The sequence below is a fragment of the Passer montanus genome, unplaced genomic scaffold (assembly GCF_014805655.1).
Source record: "Passer montanus isolate IOZ18808 unplaced genomic scaffold, ASM1480565v1 scaffold21, whole genome shotgun sequence".
NCBI lineage: Eukaryota > Metazoa > Chordata > Aves > Passeriformes > Passeridae > Passer > Passer montanus.
In genome coordinates this window covers 11,647,314-11,667,556 of record NW_024366703.1, presented here as the reverse complement: position 1 = coordinate 11,667,556, position 20,243 = coordinate 11,647,314, and the positions used below count along the sequence as shown (strand labels likewise).

General features: G+C 48.6%; 1 protein-coding gene across 5 annotated transcripts in view; it reads left to right on the top strand.

The window, feature by feature from the left end:
- The window catches only part of AFAP1L2 (actin filament associated protein 1 like 2), a 65,107-nt gene that overhangs the window by 31,095 nt on the left and 13,769 nt on the right, over positions 1 to 20,243 (top strand). For all 5 annotated transcript variants that reach the window (XM_039709136.1, XM_039709133.1, XM_039709134.1 and 2 more), the window contains exons 2-5: positions 9,055 to 9,183; positions 9,711 to 9,788; positions 12,898 to 12,989; positions 17,016 to 17,106. In XM_039709136.1, the coding sequence (XP_039565070.1) occupies positions 9,055 to 9,183; positions 9,711 to 9,788; positions 12,898 to 12,989; positions 17,016 to 17,106 (390 nt within the window). The remainder of the gene's footprint in view (positions 1 to 9,054; positions 9,184 to 9,710; positions 9,789 to 12,897; positions 12,990 to 17,015; positions 17,107 to 20,243) is intronic.

Sequence of the window (20,243 nt, the reverse complement as noted above, 5' to 3'; positions counted from 1 at the left end):
GTGTAGTGAACACTGGTTTGCTTTGAATCTTTTTAGTGAGGAGTGTGAACTCTGGTCCTTAGTGATGTCTGTAGATGGGGGAATTTTGTGGGGGTGGGGAGGATTTTTTCTGGGGGGGAGCATTGGTATTGGGGATTTTAGCACTTTTCTCTGTTGATAATAAAAACAGCAGATTTCCAGAGGAAAAAATCTCTGGTTTGCACATTGTTCCATCAACACTGCTCAGTGACTCAGCTGCATGATTCTCCCTCTTGGAGTTCAGGCTTCCAGATTACCTTCAGGAGGATGGATAAGGATTGCATGCTGGACAAGGGATTGAGCAAGATTATTAAGAAAGAAATCTAGCAATCAATAATGATTGCTAACTCAGAATGATTTAGGCTCTGCCAGCCTATCCTGATACACTCAGGATACTTAAAAAGCCTGTTCTGCCCCTGCAGTAATGCAATAGCCTGGTGTGGTCATTCTGCTTTTCAGAGGCAGGCACAGAGACACAGCCCTGGCTCCTGTGGGCAGCGTAGCTTGAAAAGCTCTTTCTGCAGAGGAAACAGCAAGGAAAGACTGGGGACTCCAGGGCTGTGTGTCTGTCTTTCTCTCTGACCCCAGAGCTCTTGCTTTTGCTTTCTTAAACATAATTGCTTTCCCCTTCCTATTGTTCGTTGGAGAAATGATGCCATTAAATCAACAGAGAATGGTGGGAAAGTGCTTTGATATGAGGCCTTAGGAGGGTGTGTGCATGTGTGTGTGTGTGTGCTTGTCCTCTCAAAAAAACAGCACAACCCCATGTGTATCTGACAGCTTCCTTTAATTTGTGTCTGGCCTGGGAGAGAGAAATCCATCTCAAAATATATTTGGCAGTTAACCTCCTTTATTTGTATTGAAGTGGTACAAACCATGGGTGTTGTTCCAGGGCTGTCGTTCACCATCGTTGTGAGAGTTAATCTCTCCAGGACCTTGCATTTTCTCACTCTCTGTTTTGGGAATGAGATATGCCAGGCTTCCTTTTTCCATGGGAGAGAGGTCCCATGGCTGTGGGCTCAGCAGGCATTGGGGACTGTTGTGTGCCTCTATTCTGCTGTTGCGTAATGTGGACAGGGATGGAAATGTGCTTTCCTCTGCAGAGTGATGAGCAGGGATGAGGCAAAGTCTGCCACAGCATTTTGACTAAAACCATGCTCCAGGAGCCTTGGCAAAGAGCTGAGGGGAGGTCCAGGGAGCACATTGCCCCACTCATGGAGAAAAGGCTGCATGAAGGCAGGGAGAGCAAGGCTGTGCTGAGCAGGCAGCTCTGGGACACCTTCTTGCACAAGGTTCCCCTTCCTATTGTTCAGTGTCCGTGGCATTTGGTTGAGTGGGGCTGTGCTGAGCAGGCAGCTCTGGGACACCTTCTTGCACAAGGTTCCAGCAGCAGTGTCCGTGGCATTTGGTTGAGTGGGTTTTTTTTGTGTTTCTTTTTCTTGAAGGCAGCTGTTCCATGTGATCAGCCACTTCTTGGTAGTCCCTTCCTGGGCACAGCTGTGCATGGCAGTAGCCAGAAAACAGCAGATGTCCTTTGGGCTGCAGGTCAGATGGTCACCAGCCCCTCCAGTGAAGTCATTCCCATAGGGTGATGGAGAGGAGAACAACCCTTCACAAGGCAGAGAAAACCCAAACCAGCCAACCACCAATCTTAGCTGGAAACTGAAGGAGTAAGGGGAAAAAGCAGAAGGAAGGTTTGTGGGAGCAGAAGGGAATCAGTGTAGGCAGCTTCACAGGAAATGGTGTCTCTGTCTAGGATTCAGCTCTGGGGCTTGGCAGCAGACGTGATTTCTGCTTTGTAAAAATTGTTGGGATTGTTTTTCTCCCCACTGGGAAAGGAGCCCACCAGGCCCTGCTCTTGAGGATATTTACCTTAAAAACAGTGTTGTCTTTAATATCCCACTCTGCCTGACTTGGTCCAACTTTTTTTAGTTGACGTCTTAGTTTGGATGGATCGTTAATTACCCTCTTGACTACTGCACTGGTATTTAGTGCTTCCTTTCTGTTTCCCTGGCTGGGTTCTGTTACACAACTTGTGTGTGCCCTGGTGCCCTGCACAGCGAGGCTGTGGCACTTGTCTGATCCACCCCAGGTCCCAGCATGGTCTTCCATGCACTCTGTGGTATGTTCCCATCTGCTGGGGCTATGAGCATCACTGAGCACAGGCCTGCAGTTTGTAGCCTAGCACAGCTTTGGGGACCTTGTGAGTTTGATGGGCAGCTAATATGGTCTATCTGCTCCAAAGAAAGAGGTGCCAGCTTCTCTCGGATGTCATCCAACAAATTTGTTTGGCAGTGGGGGACCTCCAGTGACTCACCAGTTGCTCTGTCATGGAAAGGCTGAGACCCTTTGTAAAGAAGCACATTGCTATGTTGCCTGTGAAGTGTCAAACATACACCCTCCATTGCATACCAGATGATCTTTAAGGTCCCTTCCCACCCAAACTCTTCTATGCTATAATAGATCAATATGGCACTAAAATGCAGGAGTTCTCAGTAAAATCTCCGTGTGACATGGTAATTTTCATGTTTTTCTTCTCTCTTCCTTCTTTTTTTTTTCTCCTTAATTTTTCTTGGATGCCGTTTCCCACCTTCCAGTGGAGGGAAGAGGAGTCTGTTGTTTGCTCAGCTAACTGAAAAAAGCTTTGTGTGCATTTTCTGCTGCCGTTCTGTTAAAGTTCAGAGTTCCTGGGTTAGAGCTGCCACTTCTCAATACGAGTCTTGTTCGAACTTCCAGAGCAGCCCACGCAGAGCTGCTTGGGTTCATCTGTGCAGTTCACAGCCCACAGCCAGCCAAACACATTGTTTGCCTCTGTCCTTCCATGAATCATACTTTGCAACAAAGACCAGCCTAGTGCTCCCAAGGAGAGTGTGAATCCAAGCGGTGCTGGATTTTAGGTACATTAATAGACTAGTCTGGGTGGGGATTTTTTTCTTTCTTTCTTCTCTGTGAGCACTCATTGTGCCTAAAAATCAGACAGCTTTGTGACAGTGGTCATAGCTGTCTGACACTTGTCCGGCTTATTAGGAATACTCTGAGGGGAGTTCTCCAGTTTTACAGTTTTCTTATTTTGAGGGATTTTAGCTTGTCTCAGGATTATGAATTTTGCCTTTTGTTTTGTTTAATCTAGCAGTGATTCTCCAATGAGAAAGTTCATTGTTTGCCAGAAGCATAGAGGGGGTTTTTGTGGGTTTTCCTTTGAAAAACACAAAAATATCTCATTTTGCTGTGGGGAGATTTCTTTTTACTACAATTACTTATATATTCATAATTATTTTTTCTGTGGGTAAAAAAAAGCCTTTTCAACTGGACAACAGTGGGCTGGGCTTTTTATTCTCTTCCCATGAAAAGCAAGAAGATGGAAGGCCAGCCAGTCATTACAGGTGCAGGCATGAGAAGAAAATAATTTTTTCTGATGGTCAAAACCGAAGTGGTAAGCCTAGTCTCACTCAGTGTGAGTGCCTTAGTCTGCACTCACCTGGTTTATTCTGCTCATCACCCTGGCTGAATGCTGGTGGGGTCTCAGTGGGATGGGGATGCTTTCCAGAGGGATTCAACAGATGTTGCTGCTTCTCAGTGTACTTGGATGAACCATCTGCCATCCCTGCTCTGCATTGCCAGGGCCAGCAGCACCTGGGGCAGGGCAGAGGAGCTGCATCCACTGCAGAGGAGCCAAAGCACTGCTGTTCCCTTTTCTTCAGTGCTCCTCTGCACAGCCCGTGAGGAGGGTTGGCTTGTCTGAGGAAGGATCTGCTTTGCTCTTCTGGAAGGTGGCCCAGTGCAGGGGTCATCCAGCTGTTACAGCTGTCACCATCCACACATCTGCCTTTCCTCACAGCTGGGGAGAATGGCCTTCTCTAGCTGTAACCGTGGGTGACTTTTCCCTCTTGCAAAGCCCAACTGTTACTGTAAGACTCCAAATTGGCCAGGGAGGCCTGGGCTGGGTCCTCCTGCTCTTCTGACAGCACTTGCTATTCAGCAGCCTGAATGCTGCCTCTGTGCCTGCCTGTCCTCCCTGCACGCTGCTCAGCTGCCCTATTCATTTTATGCAGCAAAGGAAAAAAGAGAGCAGGGCTAGAAAGGAACTGCTGTCTGCCAAAGCAGCCCCTGGGGAATCCCAGTGCTGCCAGCCAGGGCTGGGCAGTGGGAAGTGGGAGCTGAAAGGTTGCCATGGGATGTGGTGCATGGTGGAGGCAGTGTGGGGAGGCTGGGTGTGGGCAGATATCTCAGGATACTCCTCAGGAACCCTTCTGCTCCTAGAGCTGGCTTTTTCTTGGTTCACAATGCTGTTACCAGTTCTGCTGTCCCTGGAGTTTCCAAGATTTTTGGAGCAGGAAGCTTGGCATGGCACAGGCTGCAGGTATTGGTGCCTGAATGGAGTTGTTTGTCAGCAGCTTAGCCCAGCTCCTCTAGGAGGGAAGGGTGAAGCCAAAAGTACCAAACCCAGACTATGCTTTGGGCAGGAGGGTGGAATATCTCTCAGCAGTTTGGGATCTATGGATGGGGGGTTGGAAACACAATCCCCAGTCTGGGATGTGGGAAAGCTGGTTTATATTCCTGATCTGCTGAAGAATATGCCCATATCCTTGGACCAATCACTTTATCTCCCAGTGCGTTAGTTTCCTGTTAGCAAATGATACTCCTTATCTTTCACCTCTCATCTCAGCAGAGGAAAGAATTTGTCTTTTAGTATATATCTCATTACAGATCTTTGTCCGGTGGCTGGGGCCCCTCTACCTTGATAAAATAAGTAATTGAATTTAGATTAAAAGGTCTAATACAATCCTGCCCAGTGGTTACTGAAACACTTGAATGAAAGTTCATTCAGAGCCTGTCTTCCCATTTCCTCATAAGGCCAAGACATGAAGTAATTAGATGTAGACTTAGGTTGTTATTGTAGCACAATGACAGAGATCAGTGGTTATTGGTAGGAATGGCTTTTATAATCTAGTTTAATGGTCATTTACCTTTCAGTGACCTTGGTGTCAGGCAAAATTGGCAGCTCTTTTGCAAGGAATGTGCTTCCTCAATGAGGGCTTTGCAAGCTGTTTCATTTTTGGCGTAGCTTCTCATGAGCTAGGATAGACACTGCTGCAATGCAAGAGACTTTCAGCCTGCAAAGAAAGGCACAGACTCCTGCCAAAAGAAGCCCTTTTCAGTGCTGTCCTGCTGCCACTGAATTGCTGTTGGAACAGATCAGTCGTGTTCAAAGCATCTTTGCTTATTGCTGCGACCGGAGTTGCAGCCTTCAAACTGAGAGAGCCTGTGGTGGTCAGGGGCAGCCCAGGAGTTGGGGTAAACCCAGTAAAATGGGATGCATTGTCCTGGAGCAAAAGGAGGAAGAACATATCTCATCACCCAGTTAAGTGCATGCAAGAAGAAGAAGCTGGTAATTCTGACTGTAACCCCCACCCTGAAAGTCCTTGTTACATCAGTAAAGATGTGATATTTCTATGTATTTCAAAGTACCATCCTTCCAGTAATGATCATCCACTCACTGCAGATACAAATCACTCAAGCTTCCCATTGGCTGTGATGCTCCTGTGCCTCTCCATCATGTGTTGAGAAATTCCTACAGGTTTTATCCAGTTACTGATGTCTGTTGCCATGGAGAAGAGCATGGCATGAGCTGTGCTGTGATTTCTGATGGTACCCCAGGTCTGTGGCCATGCTTTGTAGGGAACTGGAGCAGGTCATATCCTGGTGCTTGAGGGGACTGGATTCAGTGCAGGTATTCACAGTTACCTCGGCCAAGCCTTGTAATTTTTTTCTGGCAATCAAAACCTTAGAGGTAATCCCTGTTTTCTGTGAAGGGGTCTGAATTTTTGTAAGATCTGTGAAGCTCTTTGTTTGAGGTGGTGCCAGAAATATTACTTAAGTCACAAAGAAGTGCTATGAGACTTTGAGAAGAGCAATACAGCAGTGGAAAAAAAGTTTCAGAAAAGCATCTGAGAATTTCTCTGCCTTATGACTTAGACTTCTGTCTGCTTCTGGTCTCTCATAATGCTGCTCACTGCCATACAGTTTTGCAAATACGTTCCTTGGATTTGTCACTATTGCCCTGCAGAGCAGGAACCATCTCTTTATGTGCTCTCATTTCTAAACTAAACTAAGATAAGGAGAGCAAAACCATGCAGCTTGGAGGGAGAACCATTTGTTTCAGGCTGCTTTGAAAAGCCACCAGCCTGGTTTTACCATGAGCGTGGTGCATCCATACATCACCAGCACAGCACGATAGGTTTTTAGCTGAGATCAAGCAGTGACTTCCAGCACTCAGAATCCTGAAATGGTTTCATGTACAAAGGTTCTCAATTGTTTTTACTGCTGGGACCTTCTGTGATAGTGTCTTGCACAGAGAATCTTACAGGCCCTCTTCGTATTAATTTATTTTACTTGTCACACTCATCAGTCTCTGATAAGTACCAGCTTGTTCTCCCTCTGATAGGAGAGATTGAATGGTCAGTGGAGTTTTTGGGGGGTTTTTTTTGCAGGTATCAGGTTTGGATTGGGAATGTCCAGCTGAGGTCAGAGAGATACTTGCATAGAAGCAGATGGATTATATACTGCTTCTTGCTGAAGAACAAAATTAACCTCTCTTGAGGCCCTGAAGTCTGAATCCATTGAGGTCTGACAGAGTCTTTCCACTGACCTCTGTGGCCCCAGGATCACATCCTAAATGAGCTGCTTTGAGTCACTGGAAGCCTGAGTTCAGCTTTGGTGGGCTGGAAAATGTAACCTACTGTATGGGCTCTGCTATTCATAAGGGCTCAGCCCTGTGTGTGTGCTAGCTGTGCATGCCTGGGAGAAGAATAAAGTCATTTTCTGCAGGCTGGGGGTGGAGGAGGGAATGGGAATTGTACCCCCTTCCCTGCAAACCCACTCTTGTGACATCCACATGGGTAGCTGCTTCTGAAGCTTCAGATTGAGGTTAGGTGTCCTTGGTGCTGTTGTTTCTGGTATCATCCCTGACACATGGATGTCCTGTGCAGCTGGACCTGACCTCAATTTGAATTTTCTGAAGTGGGCCACTGAAGCGGATGAGTATAGCAAGGCCATGATTTACCATGGGGAGTTTCCTTAAACTTGGAAGAAGGAGGGGCTCTGAGGCTTTAGAGAAGCCAGTTGTGAGTAGGTTTGACACCATTCATTTCTTATTGGCATCCAGTAGTGTTATCAGCAAATGCTACCTGCTTCCTCACAGCTTGTTTCTCTGGGCGAAACAGAAGCTAGCAAAGACCTTTGAGTTAATACAGCATGATGCAGCTGTTTTCCATTCCCTCCTGGTCCTAAATCAGACCAGAAGGGAATTAATTGTAGAGGGTGGAGGATAATGTGTGGAAAATAATGTGCAGAGGGTATAGAATGAAGTGTGAATAACTACAAGTTGGTTGATTCCTCTGGAGCTGCTGTTGATTGATCTGGAGTCATTAGGCTGTTTTACAGTCAGTCTGGTGAAGATTAATTCAGTTTGAGAGCAGTAGCAAGTTGTTTTTTTTTTTTCAATTAATGGCTAGCAACATAAACCTTTACAGTGTAATTCATTTAGCAATCTTCTAACATGCATTTACCCCAGGAAGGTTGCCTGGTGGCTAAAGATAGGTGAGTAGGAAGGTGATGGCTTTCTCTTGCCTTTGAAAAAGTGTTCTTTGTGATCTTAAATGTGGTAGCCCTTTAACTAGAATTGCTCAGGTGCTTTGTATTATGAACCCAAAGTGCTAACACTTTCGTGGTTCATGGGTGTGAGCTGTCACTCACATGGGATCAGCAGTGTGGGAATGCTGTAAGTGCAGGGAAGGGAGCATTGCCCCTCTCAGTTATCCCTAAGCTCCCTGGTGGGGTGCTCAGGAGTCACTGCCTGGCTTGCAGGGTGCTGGTGGCAAAGCCAAGCTTCACTGCCCATCCCTGCAGCTCCTCAGCACCAGGGAGCCTTGGAGAGGGGAGGAACAGTCCCAGCTGGGCTTGGCACGTTTCCCCACACACTGTCATTCTTGCACAGTGCTTCCTCTCTGCACATAATACTCTGTTATTTCCTCCTCCTGCCCCTGCTGCTAATTAGCCCACGATAAACTCTGGTGTGAACAAAAGCAAGCAATTAAGAGTGTGTTGCTTCAGCGTGAGCCCTGTCAGAGCGGTGATTTGTTGGTGGCAGGGCTGTGCAGCACCTCCCCAGAAGGAAAACAAACCCATTAGCCTGGCTCAGCTGGGCAGAGCCGTGTCCCAGCTGCTTGCTTTGGGTGTGCAGGGATGTCTTGGGTACAGCAGGGCTTCCTGAGCCTCTGGGAGATGCTGCTGAGCCTTGTGTCTTCAGTTTCATGTGATACCGTGGGTCTGTGGTCACTGCCTAGGCAAGGTGGCTTGAGAAGTTCCTGGATGTGATTTATGTATGTGAGGGGGTGGGGATTTTTTCTTTTCTTTTTGGAATACACACATAGACATTTTCAAAACAACAGACAGAGAAATAATAGTGGAATGAAACATAAAATTGTTGAGTGGTTTGTGCTGGAGGGGACCTTAGAGATCATCTAGTTCCAGCTTCCTTACCATGGGCAAGGACACCTCCTGCTACACCAGCCTGCCAGGGCCCCATCTCTCCCAGATCAGGAGGAGGCTTAGAAAGAGGAAGAAAAAAGCAGGATTTTTGGTAGTCCCAAGCCAAATGAGGTTTGAATGACGTTTTGCAGGACTCAAGGTGCATGTATCAAGACCTTGCAATCTGCTTTTGTGTAATCTCAGCCCTAATGCTCAAAATCTCTTCAGGTTGTCTTTGCTTGAGCAAGAAGTCCTAATGGAAGAAGAAGAGGTATTTACATGGGATTTCACTGATCTGTGAACAGACTAAGGGAAGTTGGAGATTTTTTGGTTTGAGACCCAGTTCCTTTCCAAAGCTAGAGGCAGGGTTCAAGCTGGAAAATTAAATATGAACTATTCCTGGGCAGAAAAAGCAAAGTATTTTGGAAATCATTGAATTAACATATGTCCTCTTTTGACACACCAGCCAGCTGCTCTGCCAACAGTTGTTCTCTGTTTCTGTTGTAGCTCTCGAGCAGCTGCTCACAGAACTTGAAGATTTTCTGAGGATACTGGACAAGGAGAACTTGAGCAGCACTGCTGTGGTGAAGAAGAGCTTCCTCTCTGACCTTCTGAAAGTCTACACCAAGTCCAGTGGTACAGATGAGGAAAACCAAGGATGGGGTTGTGGGCTGTCATGGGAATTGCTGCTGGGTCTTGAAGCAACATTTTCCTGGCTGCTGGTGGGAGTGGGAGACAGGAAAATTAGAAGGAGAAAATGAAACTGAGTTTATTTTTGCAGTGACCTCTAATTGTTTATGTAAAATTACTATAGTTATGTGTCCAGCTTTATAAGCAAAGGATTCCCAAGATTCCTGATCCTTTCTGTTTTCCTTATTAAACCTTAAGTTTATTTAATCCACTTTGTAAGATACACAGGATGTACTGTTTGGCCGAGTTAATGTTTAAGTAGAAATTTTAACTTACGGAATTTCCTGACCATAAAGCACTTAATTTTTCTGCTTTTTATTATTGCTTGGGGTTTTTCCTGCACATTGCCTCAACCAACATGCTCTCTCCAAATGTGCTCAGCAGAGACACTTTTTACATCTGCCTTTGTGGAAAAACTTAGCAGTGTGACAGCAGCTTGTGGGTAAAGAGTTCACTTTTCCCTTTGTTTGCAGGTGGTGATGAGGAGTATATTTACATGAACAAAGTGACAGTCCATAAACAGCAGGGTGACCAAGAGAAACAAGACAAAGGTAGGGAGCTGGAGATTAATGGTTTCATCGTGTCTCAGGGGATGATGAAGGCACACAAGGTTAGAGCCTTGCTCTGGCAGCTCTGAGGGCTGAAGCAGCTGCTGGTTGTGGAAGGGCCATTTTCATAACATTCCCTTGGAAATAGTGGTGCTTGCCAACACTGCGAGGTTATTCCTGGAAGTAGCACTTTGGAGGTCTTTATTTTGGGAGAAAAATGTTGCCTTCTAAGGCTTGAAGCTCCAGTGCCTGAAATATTCAAGGAAGCCTTCATGCTTTCTTTGGCCACAAAACAAGCCACTTTTTGCATCTTTGGGACCTTGAAAGTGCATTTCTTGTTTGCTGTGTTGCTCTGCCCTGGCCCAGAGGGTCTGTGCAGTCACAGCCTTGCGAGGCGAGTTCCAGGGCTCAGCCCTCACCATCTGCAGGGGCAGAGCTCCTTCATCTCCCGGGGGTGTGAGAGCTCTGCAGAGTACAGGCTGAGAAGTCAAACCTAGGTGAAATACTCATTTCCAATTTAGTTTTCCCAGGTTTGGAATTTGTAACACGGCAAAGAACATAATTGTCTCAAAAAGTTCTTCCTCTTTGAAGTTCACCGTGAAAGAGGTTGCTGATAATTGCATGGAGTGAGAGTATTAGTGACACACATTTTTAAAGGCACACCTAGTCAGGGGCTGATCATACCCCAGAGTTTCCAATGCAGAGGGATGAGACAAGGACTCATCAGTGCAGCCTGCTGCTGATGTGCTGGTCCTGCAATAGTTGGGATTGCTCCACTTCCACAGTTGTTTGTTTTGGTTTTATTTCTCTGTGGTGGTGTTTTGTTGTTTTGTTTTTGTTGGTTTTTTTTTGTTTATTTGGTTTGATTTGTTCTTTAAACTACCTGCAGCCAAACTTGGGCTAACTTCAAATGTCTCTGAAGACAGGATGTCCTCCCAGATTACACGTGCAGCCCCAGTGTGACCTCCAGACAGGGCCCTCTGGGTGATGCTGTAATGCTCTATAACAGGATCACACAGCCTCCCAGCAGCTGAGCAGCAACAGAAACATCTCTTTATATAGGTTCTCATTTGGGTGGATAAAGCCAAGCTTGACCATACTCAAACACAGGGAATATTTCAGACAATTTATTTTTAGAGGTGCTTCTTTTGTTTCAGACTTTTCCCTATCAAGGCTATGACCCTGCACACTCAGGCACTCCCTGCAGGACCTGGCACTTCTCTCTTTCTGTTTTCAACAACTTCCCTATTCCAAGTAAAACTTCTGAGTTATTTGGAAATGCTGAAGTCAGTGAGACATGTGTGGGGTCTTAGCCACAGCTGCAGCTGGGTGTAGAGCCCTGATCCTGCCCCTATGACTGGATGGAGAGGCGCCTGCACTTCAGGTTGAGTGGATGGAGGGGGCCCAAGTGTCCACTGGTGTGATATTGATCTTGCAGTGATCATACAACTCCCTCTGTCCCTTTTATCTGCTGCAATTCCATGCCTGTAATGGGATTGGGGACCACACTTCTGTGTCTGAGCTGACAGGACCTCTCTTGCTCTGCAGAGCTTCTTCCCCACATCAGCTGTGCTCCAGGGTGAAATGCTTTCCAGGGTGAAATGCTTTCCAAAGTCCATGAGCTGCAAAAGTCACCCCTCTAAACTTTAAAATATGCACTGCAGAGCTTCTTCCCCACATCAGCTGTGCTCCAGCAGCACAGGGTGAAATGCTTTCCAAAGTCCCTCAGCTGCAAAAGTCAACCCTCCAAACTTTAAAATATGCTATTTCTGCACAAAAATGTATTTCCCTGCTCCTTTTTTCTACTTGAAATTCCAGTGGTAAGGATTTAAGCAGAACAGACACAGCTTTTGAGATGCCTTCCTGTGGCCCAGTAATTGAATTCCCTGCGCTGGGTTATGAAGGCACCATCATTTACTGGATCTCATTTACCTGAGAGATGCAGCAGGTCTCTGCAAATCCACAGGGCTCTTCAGTGAGCCAAATGCCATCTCCTTCTGGGAGACAGCACAAAGGGGCAGGACTTTGGGAGATGGGACTGATGTGAAGGGCTCCTGGTGTGGCCACTGGGATCCTCTTAGCCCAAATGCCAGGTGACATTCACTTTTACAAGGAACAGAAAGGACAGATAAGTAACAGTTGGTACAGATGTGAATTTCAGCAGGGTTTTGGATGGTTTTTCTTTTTCCTCCCTTCTTCTAAGTCCTCTTCAAACTGCAGGTTTTAGAGAGGCATCTTTATCAGAGGACACCTGCAAAATGTTAATGCTTGTCTAGGGAAAAATATTCCCTCCCTCCTGCCTCAGCAGGGAAACAGTCTGTGATTTGTGGTGCTGGTGTGAGTAGCTGGAGAAGGAAGGGGTAAATCCATCACTGCACTATCTCAGAGGCCATGGGTTTTGGGCACTCACTGAGGCCACCCAGGAGTTCTGTGGTAGGAGAAGGGGGATTGAACTTAAGTTTTCTGAGCCTTCAATGTACCCTCCAGATACTAAATCACTCTGCATCCAGCTGCTTGGAAAATGTGACTTTCCAGAAGCAGACAGGGATCACCTGGAGCACACGTGCCACATGTTTGGCCTGGGCTGCTTCAAGAGCAGCCCTCCCTTGAGCAGTGATCACACAGCTGATCAGGGCTGGCTGTGATAAGCCACTGTGCACTTAGCTGAGCAGCCACCTTTGCAGTTTGCCCTGGGAGCAGGGTGTGGTGCTGCCCCCATTTTTTGGGAAAGGTAGCAGAGGAGCAGTACTGACCTGTCTGCAGAGATCAGAGCTAGCAAGGACTAAGCTGCCATGAGCTTCCAGACACTGAGTGGTGTCTGCCCATGCTGCTGCTTCTCCCTTTACCCTTTAAAGTCTCAGCAGTGGGTCTGGCCTTCACAATTTTCCCTCCAGAGGGAAAAACATGCCCTAAAACCAGAGGTCAGCTCTTTTGCTGGGTCTCCCGGTGCCACGTTCCTGGCTATGGCCTGAAATGACATGGTAGCCCTGCCTGTAATTGTCACTCTGCTCCCCACTGAAATAGCATCCTGCTGCTCCAGCACAGCCCAGGGTAGCAAGTGCTCTGCTGGGAGAGGCCACATGTCATCTGTGAAATTGTTTCTGCCTTGCAGTGCTGGATCGGAAGAACTCCCTGACCAATGGAGACTCAGGACTGCATTTGTCACCCCCTCAGAAGAGCCTGCCAGACCTCCCCCCTCCAAAGGTAAGTATCTCACAGCCTTTGCTTTTCACTGCCTCAGCCTGGGGCTCTGAACCCCTCGAGGCTTTGCTGTTGTCAGGTCCTGTGCAGCATGGCTGGGTGAAAGCACCTCTGCCTGTGTATGTTAGTGAGGCAAAGAGTCCTGGTGAGCTCTATTTTAAAAATAATAACAAAACATTGAACTAGGCATTTCCAGCTGCATGTTTCATGTTTATAAAGACTGTGGGCCAGTATGTGGTTGGTGCAGCTGGATGGTGGCCTGGGCTGGTTGGGCACTCAGGAACCCCTGTGGTTCCCAAGGCTTGTGCACAGGTGGGGCAGGCAGCTGTGGGAGCTCCCCATGGATCTGCAAACTGGGCTGTGCCCCCTGCCAGGGAGACCCACACCCATTGCATGGCACTCCAGGCTCAAGGAAGGAGAAGAGAGGTTTTCAAAGAAACAGAGGTGGTGATGACTCTCAGCTGTTGCTTTGGAAATCTCTCCTGGACTGTAAATCAGCTGTGCCTGGGCTGCTGACATGATCTTAGAAAAGCCAGGAATCCCTCAGCTGCAGGGTGGTGGGGAGCTCCCTGGGCTGTACCAGGACCTCCCTCCCTTGCTGCCAGAGCCTTTCTCAGTTTGGCCAGTGCCAGAGGTTTGCTCACAGCTGGAGCACCTGGTGTTGTCTGTGCACAGGGTGCTGCTGTTGTTCTGGTTGTGCAGCCCACAGGACTGTGAGGAGGAGTTGCTGGCTCTGCAGGTTTTTCTGTAGGGCAGCTCTAAGTCAGCTAAACACCATCAGCTCTCAGTGGGATGTTGTCTCTGTGCCAGGAGCCAGCCCAGCTGTCCTAGACACAGGTCATCCTCGAGCCCCTGAGTGTTGCTGTTTGGTAGTTGGTGCAATGTGGGAATTGCTGTTAGCTGGGATTTCAGGATGTGAAGGGAAAGGAGGGCAGGGAGCATGCATGGGGAGGAGGAGGAGGCATGGAGGAGGATGGGGTGGTGCATCCATCAGCTACAAAGGAGGATCTGTTCTTTTCCCAGGAAGGAGGATGCAGGGTGAGGCCCCAGGACTTTTGCCCAGGGACCTGTGTGGCTCAGCTGGAGGAGCTGGGAAAACAAGGGGTAGGATGGGATGCAGCTGACAAACTCTTGGATGCAGTGTGATTGCCTGCTGGGAGCTGCTCCAGCCCCACAGGGCTCTGCCCACGCAGATGGCTGGAGCTGGAGTGCCTGGGAGCAGTGGCCAGAGCAGGAACCTCCCTTTAGCTCTGGATTTCACAGTGGGCAGGAGGTGGAATGAAGGCACCACTGGGGAAGCAGCAGCCAGGTGTCCCCAAGGCATTTCTCTTGAGCTTGGTGCAGCCCAGCTTTCTGACTGGGCAATTGGGAAGTTAAATGAGGGAATTAGAAAAAAAATAGTCTTAGATTTTAGCTGAGAAGGGCACCTGTCCTCTCCCAGACCTGTGCTGGGAATTACCTTCTCCCAGCTGCTTAGCACTGGAGTCAACCTCCCTTGGATGCAGCAGTCAAGCACCTCCTCACTGTGAGCATCTGAGTGTCAGTGAGCTTTGGCAGCAAGGAATCAGAGTGTCCTTCAGGGAACAGGGCTGGGGAGAGCTTTAATGAGTGGAAATTGCTGTTAGGGGGAAATGGATCTTCCCTGTCTGCATGTGCAGCTCCCAGTGCAGGCGGGAGCCACAGCCACCTGGGCAGGGGAGGGTGGAACACAACTCCTTGCACAGAAACTGAGAGGTTAGGAGAGGAATTCAGATTAGATCTGGTTTTGCTCTGCAGATTTTTCTGTGGTTTGGTGGCACTCAAATATCCTGTGGTGTTGCTCTACACTTGCCTTTCGAGGCACGGAAGAAATGTGGTGATAAAACTGTGCACAGCCAATTGTCCCTGGCACCCACAGACACCAGCAGTCACTGGGCAACCCAGCAGGGGTGGCCCACCTGGATCCCACTGATTCCTTTGGATTTGTCCCAGACCAGCCTTTAAACAATGAGTTCTGCAGGCCTTGGTGACCTCTCCTGTGCTGCAGCCCTGGCAGCTCTGCCTGTTCCTGAGCCATCCACAGGGAAGGTCCTGTGGTATGCATGCAAACAGCCAGGGTGGTGATATTTGCATGCTCCTTGTGCCATAATGCAACAGGCAAATGTTCTGCAAGGGCCAGCGTGGTTAAATAACACAATATAGAGCCTTTGGCTGAAGTTAGAGAGTAAACCACTCCACACCCCTGGGGAAAGAGGAGACAAAACAAATACCTTCTGGTCAACCAAGGTGCACCCTCTAGGCTTTCACTGTCTGTAGAAAACAAAACAGAGCAGCGCCTTCCCTGACAGTTGTGGGATGGTGCTAAAAAAACCCACAGCATTTCTTTGTGTGAGCAATTTCTTTATGGTCACAGCACAAAGTGGGCTGGCTACACGCAGGAGGCCACTACAGATGGCAATTACAGACACATTTCCTAGCCAGGGAAGAGATTAAGTAAAGCCCTGGAGTGTCTGGGTTTGTTTTTGTTTCTTTAATGCAACACATTAGGACAAGAAGTTCCTAAACCTTTTAAGTGTTTGCAGGGCCAGTGTTTTCCAGTGGTGTTCTACGTGTCTCTGGAAGGAAAGTTCAGTGTGCTCACAGCATCTGGCAGACCCACATAAAGAGTTTTAACACTGCAGAAGTTTGGGAGGCTGGCAGAGCCACGGGCAGCTTGCCCAAGTGGGAGCAGACGTGTGACTTTGGTGTGGTCAGGGTTCCTCACTCCCACGGCCCAACAGCTTCCCTTTGTGGGCAGCTTTTGGCCAGAAAATCTCTTCCTTCAAAGCTTCCTTTCTGCTTCTCAGCACCAGTAGCTGCTGGTGGAAACATCCGGGGCAGGGTGGGCAGCTTTGCACCTGCACTTGGTGATGTTGGCATGGCCTGCAGATGGGCTGGTCCTGCAGTGCTGCTGCACAGCTGGCCCCTCTTCCCCAGGGGCAGTTGTGGGCTGGCACAGTGCACGATTTGTGACCTTCAACACCGCTGTCTCTGCAAAGAGACCTGCCCCAAAGACTCCTGGAGGGAGTGGGGCTTTAACCCTGGGCATCCTGTCAGGGTTTGCACTGCCTCAGCCAGGGCAGCTGAACACAGCAGGACACAGCATCCTGCTGTCAGCTGGCTGGGGGGGCTTTGACCTCAGTGAGGAGCAGGGACACCTCACTGGGGAGCAGGGGAGTGCTACTGTCAGGTCAGGGTGGGAGATGGGGTGCCAGGTATTTGGGAAGAACATAAGCTCTGTGCTCATCCTACTGATCTGTTCATGCTGCTGCTCTGCTGCCTCATGTCCAACATCTCTGTGAATCACCTGAAAAATAAAAAGTTTGTTTCTTCACTTTTTTCCCCTCATGTATTGATATTTCTAAAGGATCAAGACATGTTTTTCCTGCCAGCCCCTGCTTGTGTTTAGGGAGGGGTTTGGCAGGCGCCACAGGGATTTTCCAGCACTTGGACTCTTTTCAAAGACTTATTTTCCACTGGTGTTGTTTATCCATTTCCTTCATTTTTTGTTAAGAGCACAATTAAAGATTCCCAATATAGTTCCTAAGGCAGAGATCTTTTGTTGTTGGTTTCTATCAGTCAGAGACTTGGAGACACGACCAGAGACTGCTCAGGTTATGTTTTCAGTGTAAAGCCAGGGTTGCACCAATTGTCCTCCCTTCTGGTTCCCAAGATAACCCATAGCACAGAGAGCCATCCCCAGTTTCCATGGGCAGCTTAGGGGGAGGTCAATGCAACAGGAAGAAATCTCAGTTCAGGATAAGGCTGATGGTTGCAATTGCTGCTATGAGTTGGTCTTCCCAAGGCTTTCAGCAGCATGGATGAAGGTAACATTTGTAATGCAATTATACAGTAATTTCAATTTATATTTGAGCTAACTGTACCACATCTAAAAGATTTAATCCACTGGGATGCACTTGAGTGCTAAAAATAGGGGGAAAGGATGTCCTGTTGTTTTGGTGGATCTGTTTTTACCTGAAATCATGTTTCTTTTATGTGTTTGTTCTGCAGATTCTCGAAACAAAACAACCACCAGTCCCCAAGATTGAATCCCCAGAGGGATATTACGAAGAGGCTGAGCCCTATGACATCTCTGTAAATGGTATATCCCAGCTGACCCTTGGGAGGGGGTTCGTGTGGGAGGTGGAGGACATGAGATTTATGAGAATCAGTAAATGAAAGCACAGATATTTCGTACAGCTTTTGGGACAAATTTGTTTTCTGCTGCTCATCACAGTTGATATTACAGACCTAATGCTAGCTGGAAAACAAAGACTACTGAATTACTCCAATTTTTAAACTTTCCTGTAGAAGTTAGTAATATGCTTGGGTCAATATCTTGTCAGTGTAAAATGTTAGAAACCATTGTGGGCTCTCTTTGTCTTGGTGTTTTTCTGGCAGATAGACTGCAGTCAAACACAAGTTTCTATTCAGGACTGAGTGGTGAAGCTGTGGTGGCTTGCATTCGTGTCCTAGCACTCTAATTGTCCCCTTGGGGCTCAAAATCCGTGGCTCTGCTGGTCTGTTAGGAGTGATAACCATTTTTATAATTGGCTCTTTATTCAGCTCTGTCTCTTGTGGCAGTTTAACCATCTGTAAACTTGATTAGAGAGCCACACTTCGTGTGAGGGGAGAGCGTGTGGGTTCCCTTGCACACACCCTCACCCCCTGGGACAGCACCACAGCCTGTCCTGGGACAGTGCCACCCTTGCCTGTCCCCGGTGGGCTCCCCACCCCTCTGGGAGGAGGCTGCTGCATGCTGAGCTCCCACATTCTCACTTTTTACAATGTGTTCCTTCATCCTTTTGTTGAACACCCTTCACTGAGATTGCCTTGCTGTGATCTGATAGCAGAGCTGATCTTGTCATCGCTTTCTAATCCATTTAAGCCCATAGGAGACAGATTGTATCACCCCAAGCAGATCTCTGCTCATCAGCCTTGGCTGCAGCAGAGTGTGTGGCAGGGCAGAGCTGAGTGGCAAGAGTGGAGGCAAGCAAAGAGGGTGACAGATTTGGATCTAAAGCCTTGGCTGTTGAATCTGAGCTTCATCTGGAAGAAGCTGGGTCCTCTCCAGCCCCAGTGTGAGCTTTGAAGCTCTGTGTCAGTGCACAGGAAGGTGGTGCCCAGCTCAGATGGGAAAAGGTTCAGGCTCATCGAGGCCAGGCTGAAAGGTGCTGTTCAGTGCAGAGGAGAGGCCCCCAGCTCTGCCTGTGTTTTGCTGAAAGGCTCTGGGTTATTTGGCTGGGGTGAGGGCTGTGATGCTCTGTGAAGCCCTGCTGCAGCCTCATCCCCATGCCTGCAATGTAAGATAAAGGAGATTCCTTTTCCCCCTGCTGCACATTGGGAAAGTGGATAAATTGTTAAGAGCCATGCATAAAAAAGCACATGCTGGATCAGCTGGAGTACAGCCATGGATCCACGTGCTGGGATACCCAGCTTGTGTTATCCAGGCAGCTGCATAAAGTCGCCCTCAGATCAGAGGCTTGGCTGGCAGGAGTGATAAGTGCACACCCAGCTCCCACCTCTGCTTTCCCTTGGTAACCTGCTGCTCCGAGATGCAAATACACCCACTACCCACCGAAATCTAGGTCAGCCAGATGCCCAAGGAAATGAGAGATGAGAGCTGTGCAAAAAGCACAAACGATGGGAGCACTGTCCAAACGAGGCAGCTCTGGGCGGCTCTGTGGCTGCTGTGATCAGCTGTTGTACCAGCAGGCTCTGTGTTCTACTGAGCACTGCCACAGCTGCACGTGGGGAGAGGAGCCTGTGAAAGCAGCAGAGATGGGGCACAGGATTCCAGTGATTCCCCACCACCGAGGTGTGTGGTGCCTTTGCATCCTGTCATTGCTCAGCCACTGGTCCCCTCTGCAGACCCCACCACATCCCTTCTACACAAACCTCCTGGTGTGCTCCTGGCATGCTTTGTGTGAGCAGGAAGGAAGGAAGCATCACGAGAATCTCTGTGCTCTTTGGCAACTCATGTTGGAGGTGGTTCCTTGGGGGGTGAGCCAGAAGGAGGAGCAGGGAGAGAGGTGGAGCAGCAGGTATGTGGCAGCAGAGGCTGCAGGGGCTCAGAAGGTGAAGTGTGGTGTGCTGTGCAGAGGGCAGCTGGGCAGTGATGCTGGTTTGCCTCAAGAGATCAGGCTGCAGCAGGAGGGCAGTCCTGCAGGTCCCTGTCCTGCCCTTTGTTTCTACAAGCACAAGCTCCCCGTGCCTGCCCCTGCCCGACCTGTGCCCTGTCAGATGTCAGTGGTATTTGTACCTGTCCCACACAGTGGTGCTCACTGCTAGCAGATGATCTGGGACCTTGGTGTGGCTGCTGTTGTTCAAGGGCAGTCTGGACATGCCTGGCTTTGCCCTGGCCAAAGATGCTGAAGCCTCACCCCAGTACGTCCTAGCTCTCTATGCCGGTCCCCTGAAGCTGGACAGGGAGGGGGTGGCAGTCCAGGAAGTTGCTGGTGGTTTTCCACAGAATCACACAATGGCCTGGGTTGGAAGGGACTTTAAAAATCATCTCATTCCAACCCTCCTGCCATGTACAGGAGCACCTTTCACTACTAGACCAGGCTGCCCAGAGCTCCAGCCAGCCTTGCCTTGAACACTTCCAGGGCTGGGGCATCCACAGCCCCACTGAACAACCTGTGCCAGCTCCTCATCATGTTTGCAGTCAATAATTTTTTCCTGAAATCCAAGCTAAACCTACACTCTCTGTTTGAATGCATTTCCCCTTGTCCTGCCCCTGTAAGGTCTTGTGAGAAGTCCCTCTGTGATACTTTCTGACAGTGTTACAGAACGAGCCTTGGAAGACACCCATGTGTCCCCAAACAAATGGGCGTAGTGAAGTCGGACAAAAATAGGAACACAACTAAAATAAGTGGGTGCACTGCCAAGAAAGGACATCAAAGCAAGCCTCCAGATGGGCTGAGGAGATAGGGGTTTCGTGCACCATCAGAGGTGGGACTGTGAGACACTGGAGCAAACGTGGGTGAATTAATTAAAACGAAGAAGTGGGCGAGTCCGCTGGGTCTCAGGGTCCATCTTTCATCAGTATCATTCCCACCCCTCCACTCGGATGCTCTGCCTTTCATTTTCCAGCTCCAGCAGAGGCTGCTGCTTCCCTTCCCTTTTGGGCTGAAATGTGTTGAAGCCTTATCAGCAGCCTTTGCATAATTGGAGGGAGCGATAAGGAGCAACTTGAAAACGGGAGAGGAGCAGCGTGGCTGCCAACTGAGCAGTCAT